The following is a 13,883-nucleotide window of genomic DNA, read 5'->3' as shown; positions in this document are numbered from 1 at the left end:
GGTGTATGGGTGGGTTAGTAGTGTATAGTGTATTAAGGGGGTGTATGGGTGGGTTAGTAGTGTCCAGTGTATTAAGGGGGTGTATGGGTGGGTTAGTAGTGTACAGTGGGGGTGTATGGGTGGGTTAGTAGTGTATAGTGTATTAAGGGGGTGTATGGGTGGGTTAGTAGTGTACAGTGGGGGTGTATGGGTGGGTTAGTAGTGTACAGTGTATTAAGGGGGTATGGGTGGGTTAGTAGTGTACAGTGTATTAAGGGGGTGTATGGGTGGGTTAGGGGTGTATGGGTGGGTTAGTAGTGTACAGTGGGGGTGTATGGGTGGGTTAGTAGTGTACAGTGTATTAAGGGGGTATGGGTGGGTTAGTAGTGTACAGTGTATTAAGGGGGTGTATGGGTGGGTTAGTAGTGTACAGTGGGGGTGTATGGGTGGGTTAGTAGTGTATTAAAGGGGTGTATGGGTGGGTTAGTAGTGTACAGTGTGTGGTGGTGATCGGGAGGTGGAGGGCGCTGGCATGGTTGGTGTATTAAATATACTTATTTTTGTACATTTACATTTTAGTCATTTAGCAGACACTCTTATCCAGAGCGACCTACAGTTAGTGATATATATATATATATATATATATATGATGCGGTGTAGATATATATAGGTGGGTCAGCAGGGTACGGTGTGGTGGTGGGGAGGGGGGCTGGCGTGGCTGGCTGGCTGGCGTGGCTGGCGTGGCTGGCTGGCTGGCTGGCTGGCTGGCGTGGCTGGCTGGCTGGCGTGGCTGGTGGTAGTGGCTGGCTGGCTGGCTGGCGTGGCTGGCTGGCTGGCGTGGCTGGCTGGCTGGTGTGGCTGGCTGGCGTGGCTGGCTGGCTGGCGTGGCTGGTGGTAGTGGCTGGCTGGCTGGCTGGCGTGGCTGGTGGTAGTGGCTGGCTGGCTGGCTGGTGGTAGTGGCTGTCTGGCTGGCTGGCTGGTGGTAGTGGCTGGCTGGCTGGCTGGTGGTAGTGGCTGTCTGGCTGGCTGGCTGGTGGTAGTGGCTGTCTGGCTGACATCTCTGTCTCCTCTCTCCCGGCAGTTCATGGCATCAAGTGGACTTGTAGCAACGGGAACAGCAGCTCTGGCTTCTCAGTGGAGCAGCTGGTGCAGCAGATTCTGGACAGCCACCAAACCAAGCCACCTCCCCGGACCCACAACTGCCTCTGCACGGGCACCCTGGGTAAGGGGGAGGGGATAGGGGGTAGATAGGGGCAGGAGAATAGGGGGTGAGAGAGAAAGGGGAGATGGGTATGAGAAGTCAAAGGATAGAAGGCAGGGAGAAGGAGAAGAGGTTTAAGCTCATACATCATGCTCAGAGTGAATGTGAAAGTGTCAGGGTCATGGCTCTCTCGTTTTGGATTGATAAAAGTTCAAATAGTTTCAAAAGGAACACCAATCAATCAAATGATTACTTGAATTACAATTCCTTGCATAATTACATGTGTTTCCAGGTGATTTGTTTAGGTGCAAACGTACAGGCAGTATTCTTATTGGTATTGTATGAATTCTGATGAGCTGTTGTAACAAGTCATTAAAAGCCTTCCCACAGAATTAGTTTGTGTCACCGAGATTCACTGTACCCTTCTACATTCTTTCTAGATGGTTTATGACTTCTGCTGTATCTAATGCTATCTCTTAGTAAGCTCTCCTTCCTCCCTCTAACAGGCGCAGGGAGCAGCGTGCATCACAAGTGCAACAGCGCCAAACACCGCATCATCTCCCCCAAGGTGGACCCCCGTGGAGGCTACAGCAGTGGTCACTCTGAGGTCCAGAACAACGACGTGTCCGAGGGCAAGACCGAGCACAGCAGCCATGGAGGAGGGGGAGGAGGAGGGAAGAGCTCAGGGGGAGGAGGAGGGGGTAGCGCCAGAGAGAAACGCAACGGCAAGGTCCACAAGCCTGTTCTCCTGCACCAGAACAGCACAGAGGTGTCCTCTACCAACCAGGTGGAGGTCCCAGACACCACCCAGAACTCCCCTGTGTCCATCAGCAGTGGCCTGAACAGCGACCCAGACATGGCTGACAGTCCCGTGGTGACGGGCTTGGGCCACGTAGCCGCCGTCATGTCCCAGAGTGTCTTCATGTCCGAGGTGACCGGAGACCCCGTCTACAGCATGTCCCCCACAGGGGGCCCCAACACACACCTCATTGGCCCCGACGCAGCCTCCCAGGGCCTGGTGCTGTCCGGTGTTGTGGCAGACAGCCACAAGTTTGCCTTCCCCAGCGGAGGAGCTAGGGAGGTTCCCGGGTTGGCGGGGGGAGCAGACGGGCTGTCCATGCTGTCTGCAGCTGGGGTGTCTGAAGAGCTGGTCCTATCCAGCAGTCTGGATAACGGAGGCATGAAGATACCTGAGACCACCATGAACTTCGACCCTGACTGCTTTCTCAACAACCCCAAGCAGGGCCAAACCTATGGGGGCAGCAGGCTGAAGGGGGATGGCAGCTCTTCCTCCTCCTCCTCTTCCTCCAACGGCACCAATAGCAGCATGCAGCGCTCTCCCTCCATGTCAGACTCTGGATACAGCTTCAACTCTGCTCTGGTGAAGAACATTAAAACAGAAGACATGTCCTTTGAGCAGCAGCTGGCCACCGAGCAGGGATACCAGGTGGGGGTGGTGGTGAGCTGTGGAGGAGGTGTGTCTTGTTCCTCTGGGGCAGGTTCAGCACAGGGCTCCCTCGGCCTGACCCCTGCAGGGTCTCTGCTGCCCTCTGGAGGAGGCCTGAGCCCCAGCACCACCCTGGAGCAGATGGACTTCAGTGCCATCGATGCCAAGCAGGACTACTCGTCCGGGGCTGGGTCAGTGAGCTATGGCCAGGCTATGAACAGCCCCCACCTCTCCCACCAGAGCCACTCGCCCAGCTTCTTCCTCCAGGACACCCAGCAGCCCGGCCAGGCCCAGCAGGGCAGGTCCTCCATGGCCCAGAAGACTCATCTGATGGAGCACAACTCCCACGACTCCACAGCCTACATGAGCCTGCAGGTGGTCAAGACGGACTCCCCTGGCAGCAACGGCCATCTCCACCACCACCAGAGCCACCAGGGCCAGCATAGGGCCAACTGCAACGGGGGCTCCCCCACTGAGGGGCCAGGGCAGGGGCCTGGGTCTCTCCAGCTCCTGCAGTACCAGGGGGGCTTCCCTGGGCTGGGGCCGGAGCATGAGGAGGTGGTGGGTCTGGAGCAGCCAGGCAGCGTGAGCTCAGGACAGGCCGGGGGAACAGAGAACGGAGAGGGTCTACTGAAGCCTGGGGATCACCTCCAGGCCTGTGGAGGAGGCAACCCAGAGGGAGGAGGTGCAGAGCACTACCTGCAGCAGGCCAATGACGGAGGAGGAAGTCAGGGAGGTGGAGGGAAAGGAGCGGCCATGCACAATGGAAATGGCGTCAACAATGACGGCAGCAACCGCTCCCAGCAACAGCAGCAGCTGCAGCCCCTCCTCCAGGGGGCTGGGATGGTCCAGGGCCTCTACAACACCGTGGGCCACCACCAGGGCCTGGGCGGAGCGGGCTCCAATGGGGTAGCAGGAGGGGGAGGCATGGAGATCAGCCTAGACCACTTTGACATCTCCTTCGGGAACCAGTTCTCTGACCTTATAAATGACTTCATCTCTGTGGACGGTAGTGGAGCCAACATGACGGCCGGAGGAGCCCTCTACACCCACCAGCTGGTGGGCAACCATGGCTCAGATGGCCAGGCCACACCTAGCGGAGCTCCTCAGCAGAACCAGGAGGACGGAGGGGTAGGAGGGGCCCGGGGGACAGGATACAGCCCCTCAGAGCTTTGTCTCCAGCCCTGCTGCAGCCCCCAGTCCCTTGGTGGAGGGGCCGGGGGTGCAGGGGTGGAGCCAGGCTCCCTGGCCTACATGCATGTTGCGGAGGTTGTGTCTGCAGCCGTGGCCCAGGGGGCTTTGGGTATGCTGCAGGCCACTGGGAGACTCTTCATCGTCACTGACTACTCCCCTGAGTGGTCCTACCCTGAGGTGAGCCTCCATCACACTGTTAGTGCATGTTATCATTATACCCCAATTTAATTACTAAATAGTTTTATATTGTCATTTTAGTCAGACAGAATTTTTTTTACTCCTACCAACAAACATACAATCAACATAGTTTGAATAAACTGTAATATCACTGTTCAACCACCGGATGGCAGCTCAATAATGTAAATGTATGGAGAGCCTAAGTCTGTGTAATGTCAATGACACTGTTCCACCACAAGATGGCGACCACTTTGGTCAGTCAGAAAAATGGCTGTAAAATCACGGTCCAACCACAGGATGGCAGCCCACTCAAATATAACACAGAGACAATACAAGTCTGTGTTATGTCAATGACACTGTTCACACATGAGATGGCAGCCCTTTCACTAGATTTCATGCAGTTTGAGGATACATAACTGTGATCATGTTATTCCTATTGCTCTCCCCTAGGCATGACATTAAATAATAGCCAAAATCACACTCGCTCCCTCATGTCTAGTATAGATTCAGTTTATCCATTTCCCACTCTGTGAGTCTGTGTGTTTATCTGTTCCAGGGAGGAGTGAAGGTGCTTATCACTGGTCCATGGCAGGAGGCCAGCTCTAACTACAACTGCCTGTTTGACCAGGTCGCTGTCCCTGCCTCTCTCATCCAGCCTGGGGTGCTGCGCTGCTACTGCCCAGGTAAGACTGACCTCACTGGCCTGGCCTGGCCTGCCACACCTCCTGTATCCTTCCACCACGGTCCACTAAAAACACAGTCTATTTATCAGGGATATCAGTCATTTTCTTTTAGACTTGGCCTATAATTTGGTTTCTGGAGATCAGCATACATTACATGAAGGTTCCTCAGTTGAGATTGTGTCTCACTGGCCACTGAGATGTTTTAAGAAGAATAGTGTAATGTTCCTAGGAGGTCTACAGGGGTTGAGGGTCAGGAGTGTTGGAGTTGTAGCAGTTATCAGTGAAGCTCTGACTCAGACTCCCTCTCTGTCTGTCTGTCTGTCTGTCTGTCTGTCTGTCTGTCTGTCTGTCTGTCTGTCTGTCTGTCTGTCTGTCTGTCTGTCTGTCTGTCTGTCTGTCTGTCTGTCTGTCTGTCTGTCTGTCTGTCTGTCTGTCTCTGTCCACAGCTCATGACACTGGGCTGGTGACGCTGCAGGTGACAGCCAGTAACCAGATCATCTCTAACTCAGTGGTGTTTGAGTATAAGGCCCGCGTCCTGCCCTCACTGCCTTCCTCACAACACGACTGGCTCTCACTGGACGGTAAGAGACAGTCTATCTCCCTCTGACCTTTCTCTGTGTCTCTCGCTCTCTCTCTCTCTCTCTCTCTGTCTATCTCCCTCTCCCTCTGCCTCGCTCTCGCCGCCTCTCTCAGTGACATGCTGATTGAGTATCTCCCTCTTGCCTTTTCTGTCTCTCTCTTTCACTCTCTCTCTCCTGTGTATCACCCTCTTGCCTTCTCACTCTCTCTCTCTCTCTCTCTCCTGTGTATCACCCTCTTGCCTTCTCACTCTCTCTCCCTCTCCCTCTCTCTCTCTCTCTCTCTCTTCCTCTCTCTCCCTCTCTCTCTCAAGTATGAAAGTAGCAGTGAGTGAACTCCATTAGATCTTGGGTTCAGGTTGTGTTTCAGGACCTAGGAGAGCACGTGTCTTGTCCTGTGTCTTTGTTTTCTAATGTCAGGAAATGTCAGAATCAATAGTTGCCTTGAATCAACTGTAGTAGGAACTCAGTTAATTTTGGGTTTGATTTGACTAGGACCATGAAGAGCACCAGTCCTTGTCCTGTGTCTTTCAGAGGCTGCTATTATGTTCTGATAGACTTGTCAGGATCAATATCTAATAGCTGTATTGAATCACCTTCATTAGAAATTGAGATGATTTTGGACTTCTATGACATACATGAGTGTATGTTGCTGGACACGCATGGAAACTGTGATTGGCTGCACAATGAAGACTAGGACCCAAGGGTTTTGCTGCAGGAAATCTTGTGAATTAGTATATTTAGACTAATGGTAGGGAGAGATGGAGTAAGGCACTGCAGGGATGCTTATCTCTGTGTTCTTGTTGGTAGTCACAAGTAGGTGTATATACCAGTATGTGTGTGTGCTTTCCCAGTGTGTGTGTGTGGGGGGGGGGCTCCACAGTCGCACACTTACTGCAGTGTCAACACGACTGCATTGACAGGATAAAGTAGGGCATGGTGAGGAGGGTGGAGGACTGGAGCGAGCGAGCAGGCTGACGGGACAGCTGCATTGCAGACGGCCCTTGAGGGAGTGGGAATGAGTAATCAGGAGTTGTCTGCTCCCAGGCAGGCGTTGCACGGTGGAACCAGTGTATCCCTCCGCCATTCATTCATATGGTAAACTCACTCTCTCTCTGCCTCACTGGCACATTCACAGGACCAGTTTAGGAGGGGCTAAGCTAAGGAGCTGAGGGAAACACAAGTCTGATCTATTAACTCATTCCCCTTTCCCACTCAGTGGCTTGATATTGGCTTGGCATTTGTATTGGTAATGGTTTTGGCTTGTGGTTGCATTTTGATGGTTATTTTGCCTTGTGGTTACTTTTGGAATCATCTCATTTGCCATGTATGGTAATCATTTACTAGATGTATTTTCTCAATCTGTTCATGTCCAAAGATGACAGGTTTACTGCTGTCTTTTCAGATGTATGCCTATGTTGCCTAATACTTGTCCTGATGACACTCATAAATACTACATGGTGTTTAGAAGTTAATCCTGCTACACTGAACAAAAATATAAACGCAACATGTAAAGTGTTGGTCCCATGTTTCATGAGCTGAAATAAGAAATCCCAGAAATGTTACAAACGCACAAAAAGCTTATTTCTCTCAAATTGTGTGCACAAATGTGTTTACATCCCTGTTAGTGAGCATTTTATCCTTTGTCAAGATAATCCATCCACCTGACAGGTGTGGCATATCAAGAAGCTGATTAAACAGCATGATCATTACACAGGTGCACCTTGTGCTAGGGAAAATAAAAGACCACTCTAAAATGTGCAGTCACACAACACAATGCCACAGATGTCTAAAATGTTGAGGTAGTGTGCAATTGGCATGCTGACTGCAGGAATGTCCACCAGAGCTGTTGCTAAATTGAATGAGATCATCCGGCTTCTTCACCTGCGGTATCGTCAGAGGGCCCTGGTCAAAAGTAGTGCACTGCATGGGGAATAGGGTGTCATTTGGGACGCAGCTAAGCATGGGTGGTAGAACAGAGCATCTCTTGGTCACTTGTCTCAGGTGAATTGATTCAGACTGGATCCAAATGATTGATGAGGTGAACTGATTTATTCATGTTTAAAAATTCAACATAGCTATTGTTTGTGTGCTGGACTGGTAATTTCCTTTCTATTAAGTATATATATTTTTCCCCGTGCACCTATTAGGACTGAATATGTGCGAGTTTACCTTTCTAAGACATACAACATTGTTAAGAAATGCTCAACTCGATGTAAATCAAAATTGAGGAATTGTGTGTGGGGGGGGGTGCTGTTTACTGAGGACTGCAGTGTCTGATAATGAACAAGCTGATTGAGTAATCTCAGGAACAAGCTCATTGAGTAACCTCAGTGACATGCTGATTGAGTAACCTCAGTGACAAGCTAATTGAGTAACCTCAGTGACATGCTGATTGAGTAACCTCAGAAACATGCTGATTGAGTAACCTCAGTGACAAGCTGATTGAGTAATCTCAGTGACATGCTGATTGAGTAACCTCAGTGACATGCTGATTGAGTAACCTCAGTGACATGCTGATTGAGTAACCTCAGTGACATGCTGATTGAGTAACCTCAGTGACATGCTGATTGAGTAATCTCAGTGACATGCTGGTTGAGTAACCTCAGTGACATGCTGATTGAGTAACCTCAGTGACATGCTGATTGAGTAACCTCAGTGACATGCTGATTGAGTAATCTCAGTGACATGCTGATTGAGTAACCACAGTGTCAAGATGACAAGCTGATCGAGTAACCTCAGGAACATGCTGATTGACTAATCTCAGTGACATGCTGATTGAGTAACCTCAGTGACATGCTGATTGAGTAACCTCAGTGACATGCTGATTGAGTAACCTCAGTGACATGCTGATTGAGTAATCTCAGTGACATGCTGATTGAGTAACCACAGTGTCAAGCTGACAAGCTGATCGAGTAACCTCAGGAACATGCTGATTGAGTAACCTCAGTGACATGCTGATTGAGTAATCTCAGTGACATGCTGATTGAGTAATCTCAGTGACATGCTGATTGAGTAATCTCAGTGACATGCTGGTTGAGTAATCTCATTGACATGCTGGCTGAGTAATCTCAGTGACATGCTGGTTGAGTAATCTCAGTGACATGCTGATTGAGTAATCTCAGTGACATGTTGGTCGAGTAATCTCATTGACATGCTGGTTGAGTAATCTCAGTGACATGCTGGTTGAGTAATCTCAGTGACATGCTGGTTGAGTAATCTCATTGACATGCTGGTTGAGTAATCTCAGTGACATGCTGGGTGAGTAATCTCAGTGACATGCTGGGTGAGTAATCTCAGTGACATGCTGGTTGAGTAATCTCAGTGACAAGCTGGTTGAGTAATCTCAGTGACATGCTGGTTGAGTAATCTCAGTGACATGCTGGGTGAGTAATCTCAGTGACATGCTGGTTGAGTAATCTCAGTGACATGCTGGTTGAGTAACCTCAGTGACATGCTGGTTGAGTAATCTCAGTGACATGCTGGGTGAGTAATCTCAGTGACATGCTGGTTGAGTAACCTCAGTGACATGCTGGGTGAGTAATCTCAGTGACATGCTGGTTGAGTAATCTCAGTGACATGCTGGGTGAGTAACCTCAGTGACATGCTGGTTGAGTAATCTCAGTGACATGCTGGTTGAGTAACCTCAGTGACATGCTGGTTGAGTAATCTCAGTGACATGCTGGTTGAGTAACCTCAGTGACATGCTGATTGAGTAATCTCAGTGACATGCTGATTGAGTAATCTCAGTGACATGCTGATTGAGTAATCTCAGTGACATGCTGGTTGAGTAACCTCAGTGACATGCTGATTGAGTAATCTCAGTGACATGCTGATTGAGTAATCTCAGTGACATGCTGGTTGAGTAACCTCAGTGACATGCTGATTGAGTAATCTCAGTGACATGCTGGGTGAGTAACCTCAGTGACATGCTGATTGAGTAATCTCAGTGACATGCTGGTTGAGTAATCTCAGTGACATGCTGGGTGAGTAATCTCAGTGACATGCTAGTTGAGTAATCTCAGTGACATGCTGATTGAGTAATCTCAGTGACATGCTGATTGAGTAATCTCAGTGACATGCTGGTTGAGTAACCTCAGTGACATGCTGGGTGAGTAATCTCAGTGACATGCTAGTTGAGTAATCTCAGTGACATGCTGATTGAGTAATCTCAGTGACATGCTGGTTGAGTAATCTCAGTGACATGCTGGTTGAGTAATCTCAGTGACATGCTGGTTGAGTAATCTCAGTGACATGCTGGTTGAGTAATCTCAGTGCCATGCTGGGTGAGTAATCTCAGTGACATGCTGGTTGAGTAACCTCAGTGGCATGCTGGTTGAGTAATCTCAGTGACATGCTGGTTGAGTAACCTCAGTGACATGCTGGTTGAGTAATCTCAGTGACATGCTGGTTGAGTAATCTCAGTGACATGCTGGGTGAGTAACCTCAGTGGCATGCTGGTTGAGTAACCTCAGTGACATGCTGGGTGAGCAATCTCAGTGACATGCTGGGTGAGTAACCTCAGTGACATGCTGTTTGAGTAATCTCAGTGACATGCTGGTTGAGTAATCTCAGTGACATGCTGGGTGAGTAATCTCAGTGACATGCTGGTTGAGTAACCTCAGTGACATGCTGGGTGAGTAATCTCAGTGACATGCTGGTTGAGTAATCTCAGTGACATGCTGGGTGAGTAATCTCAGTGACATGCTGGTTGAGTAATCTCAGTGACATGCTGGTTGAGTAACCTCAGTGACATGCTGGTTGAGTAATCTCAGTGACATGCTGGTTGAGTAACCTCAGTGACATGCTGATTGAGTAATCTCAGTGACATGCTGATTGAGTAATCTCAGTGACATGCTGGTTGAGTAACCTCAGTGACATGCTGATTGAGTAATCTCAGTGACATGCTGATTGAGTAATCTCAGTGACATGCTGGTTGAGTATCCTCAGTGACATGCTGATTGAGTAATCTCAGTGACATGCTGGGTGAGTAACCTCAGTGACATGCTGATTAAGTAATCTCAGTGACATGCTGGTTGAGTAATCTCAGTGACATGCTGGTTGAGTAATCTCAGTGACATGCTGGGTGAGTAATCTCAGTGACATGCTAGTTGAGTAATCTCAGTGACATGCTGATTGAGTAATCTCAGTGACATGCTGATTGAGTAATCTCAGTGACATGCTGGTTGAGTAACCTCAGTGACATGCTGGGTGAGTAATCTCAGTGACATGCTAGTTGAGTAATCTCAGTGACATGCTGATTGAGTAATCTCAGTGACATGCTGGTTGAGTAATCTCAGTGACATGCTGGTTGAGTAATCTCAGTGACATGCTGGTTGAGTAATCTCAGTGACATGCTGGTTGAGTAATCTCAGTGCCATGCTGGGTGAGTAATCTCAGTGACATGCTGGTTGAGTAACCTCAGTGGCATGCTGGTTGAGTAATCTCAGTGACATGCTGGTTGAGTAACCTCAGTGACATGCTGGTTGAGTAATCTCAGTGACATGCTGGTTGAGTAATCTCAGTGACATGCTGGGTGAGTAACCTCAGTGGCATGCTGGTTGAGTAACCTCAGTGACATGCTGGGTGAGCAATCTCAGTGACATGCTGGGTGAGTAACCTCAGTGACATGCTGTTTGAGTAATCTCAGTGACATGCTGGGTGAGTAACCTCAGTGACATGCTGGGTCAGTAACCTCAGTGACATGCTGGTTGAGTAACCTCAGTGACATGCTGATTGAGTAACCTCAGTGACATGCTGGTTGAGTAACCTCAGTGACATGCTGGTTGAGTAAGCTCAGTGACATGCTGGGTGAGTAATCTCAGTGACATGCTGGTTGAGTAACCTCAGTGACATGCTGGTTGAGTAACCTCAGTAACATGCTGGTTGAGTAATCTCAGTGACATGCTGGTTGAGTAACCTCAGTGACATGCTGGTTGAGTAATCTCAGTGACATGCTGGGTGAGTAATCTCAGTGACATGCTGGTTGAGTAATCTCAGTGACATGCTGGTTGAGTAACCTCAGTGACATGCTGATTGAGTAATCTCAGTGACATGCTGATTGAGTAACCTCAGTGACATGCTGATTGAGTAATCTCAGTGACATGCTGATTGAGTAACCACAGTGTCAAGATGACAAGCTGATCGAGTAACCTCAGGAACATGCTGATTGACTAATCTCAGTGACATGCTGATTGAGTAACCTCAGTGACATGCTGATTGAGTAACCTCAGTGACATGCTGATTGAGTAACCTCAGTGACATGCTGATTGAGTAATCTCAGTGACATGCTGATTGAGTAACCACAGTGTCAAGCTGACAAGCTGATCGAGTAACCTCAGGAACATGCTGATTGAGTAACCTCAGTGACATGCTGATTGAGTAATCTCAGTGACATGCTGATTGAGTAATCTCAGTGACATGCTGATTGAGTAATCTCAGTGACATGCTGGTTGAGTAATCTCATTGACATGCTGGCTGAGTAATCTCAGTGACATGCTGGTTGAGTAATCTCAGTGACATGCTGATTGAGTAATCTCAGTGACATGTTGGTCGAGTAATCTCATTGACATGCTGGTTGAGTAATCTCAGTGACATGCTGGTTGAGTAATCTCAGTGACATGCTGGTTGAGTAATCTCATTGACATGCTGGTTGAGTAATCTCAGTGACATGCTGGGTGAGTAATCTCAGTGACATGCTGGGTGAGTAATCTCAGTGACATGCTGGTTGAGTAATCTCAGTGACAAGCTGGTTGAGTAATCTCAGTGACATGCTGGTTGAGTAATCTCAGTGACATGCTGGGTGAGTAATCTCAGTGACATGCTGGTTGAGTAATCTCAGTGACATGCTGGTTGAGTAACCTCAGTGACATGCTGGTTGAGTAATCTCAGTGACATGCTGGGTGAGTAATCTCAGTGACATGCTGGTTGAGTAACCTCAGTGACATGCTGGGTGAGTAATCTCAGTGACATGCTGGTTGAGTAATCTCAGTGACATGCTGGGTGAGTAATCTCAGTGACATGCTGGTTGAGTAATCTCAGTGACATGCTGGTTGAGTAACCTCAGTGACATGCTGGTTGAGTAATCTCAGTGACATGCTGGTTGAGTAACCTCAGTGACATGCTGATTGAGTAATCTCAGTGACATGCTGATTGAGTAATCTCAGTGACATGCTGATTGAGTAATCTCAGTGACATGCTGGTTGAGTAACCTCAGTGACATGCTGATTGAGTAATCTCAGTGACATGCTGATTGAGTAATCTCAGTGACATGCTGGTTGAGTAACCTCAGTGACATGCTGATTGAGTAATCTCAGTGACATGCTGGGTGAGTAACCTCAGTGACATGCTGATTGAGTAATCTCAGTGACATGCTGGTTGAGTAATCTCAGTGACATGCTGGGTGAGTAATCTCAGTGACATGCTAGTTGAGTAATCTCAGTGACATGCTGATTGAGTAATCTCAGTGACATGCTGATTGAGTAATCTCAGTGACATGCTGGTTGAGTAACCTCAGTGACATGCTGGGTGAGTAATCTCAGTGACATGCTAGTTGAGTAATCTCAGTGACATGCTGATTGAGTAATCTCAGTGACATGCTGGTTGAGTAATCTCAGTGACATGCTGGTTGAGTAATCTCAGTGACATGCTGGTTGAGTAATCTCAGTGACATGCTGGTTGAGTAATCTCAGTGCCATGCTGGGTGAGTAATCTCAGTGACATGCTGGTTGAGTAACCTCAGTGGCATGCTGGTTGAGTAATCTCAGTGACATGCTGGTTGAGTAACCTCAGTGACATGCTGGTTGAGTAATCTCAGTGACATGCTGGTTGAGTAATCTCAGTGACATGCTGGGTGAGTAACCTCAGTGGCATGCTGGTTGAGTAACCTCAGTGACATGCTGGGTGAGCAATCTCAGTGACATGCTGGGTGAGTAACCTCAGTGACATGCTGTTTGAGTAATCTCAGTGACATGCTGGTTGAGTAATCTCAGTGACATGCTGGGTGAGTAATCTCAGTGACATGCTGGTTGAGTAACCTCAGTGACATGCTGGGTGAGTAATCTCAGTGACATGCTGGTTGAGTAATCTCAGTGACATGCTGGGTGAGTAATCTCAGTGACATGCTGGTTGAGTAATCTCAGTGACATGCTGGTTGAGTAACCTCAGTGACATGCTGGTTGAGTAATCTCAGTGACATGCTGGTTGAGTAACCTCAGTGACATGCTGATTGAGTAATCTCAGTGACATGCTGATTGAGTAATCTCAGTGACATGCTGATTGAGTAATCTCAGTGACATGCTGGTTGAGTAACCTCAGTGACATGCTGATTGAGTAATCTCAGTGACATGCTGATTGAGTAATCTCAGTGACATGCTGGTTGAGTAACCTCAGTGACATGCTGATTGAGTAATCTCAGTGACATGCTGGGTGAGTAACCTCAGTGACATGCTGATTGAGTAATCTCAGTGACATGCTGGTTGAGTAATCTCAGTGACATGCTGGTTGAGTAATCTCAGTGACATGCTGGGTGAGTAATCTCAGTGACATGCTAGTTGAGTAATCTCAGTGACATGCTGATTGAGTAATCTCAGTGACATGCTGATTGAGTAATCTCAGTGACATGC

At 48.5% G+C, this 13,883-nt stretch overlaps 2 protein-coding genes across 4 annotated transcripts in view; both read left to right on the top strand.

Annotated features, from left to right (window-relative positions):
- Positions 1–2,022, top strand: part of LOC115166486 (calmodulin-binding transcription activator 1-like) — a 209,952-nt gene extending 207,930 nt beyond the window's left edge. The window contains exons 5-7 of the mRNA XM_029720381.1: positions 1,061–1,201; positions 1,687–1,827; positions 2,012–2,022. Coding sequence (XP_029576241.1) covers positions 1,061–1,201; positions 1,687–1,827; positions 2,012–2,022 — 293 coding nt within the window. The remainder of the gene's footprint in view (positions 1–1,060; positions 1,202–1,686; positions 1,828–2,011) is intronic.
- The window catches only part of LOC115165769 (calmodulin-binding transcription activator 1-like), a 49,231-nt gene continuing 37,245 nt past the window's right edge, over positions 1,898–13,883 (top strand). For all 3 annotated transcript variants that reach the window (XM_029719122.1, XM_029719121.1, XM_029719120.1), the window contains exons 1-3: positions 1,898–3,998; positions 4,555–4,681; positions 5,128–5,262. In XM_029719122.1, coding sequence (XP_029574982.1) covers positions 2,037–3,998; positions 4,555–4,681; positions 5,128–5,262 — 2,224 coding nt within the window. In that variant the 5' untranslated portion in view covers positions 1,898–2,036. The remainder of the gene's footprint in view (positions 3,999–4,554; positions 4,682–5,127; positions 5,263–13,883) is intronic.

The sequence above is a fragment of the Salmo trutta genome, chromosome 28 (genome assembly GCF_901001165.1).
Source record: "Salmo trutta chromosome 28, fSalTru1.1, whole genome shotgun sequence".
Classification (NCBI taxonomy): Eukaryota; Metazoa; Chordata; class Actinopteri; order Salmoniformes; family Salmonidae; genus Salmo; species Salmo trutta.
Note: the sequence above shows the minus strand (reverse complement) of the source record. Positions and strands in the feature narration are given on the sequence as shown.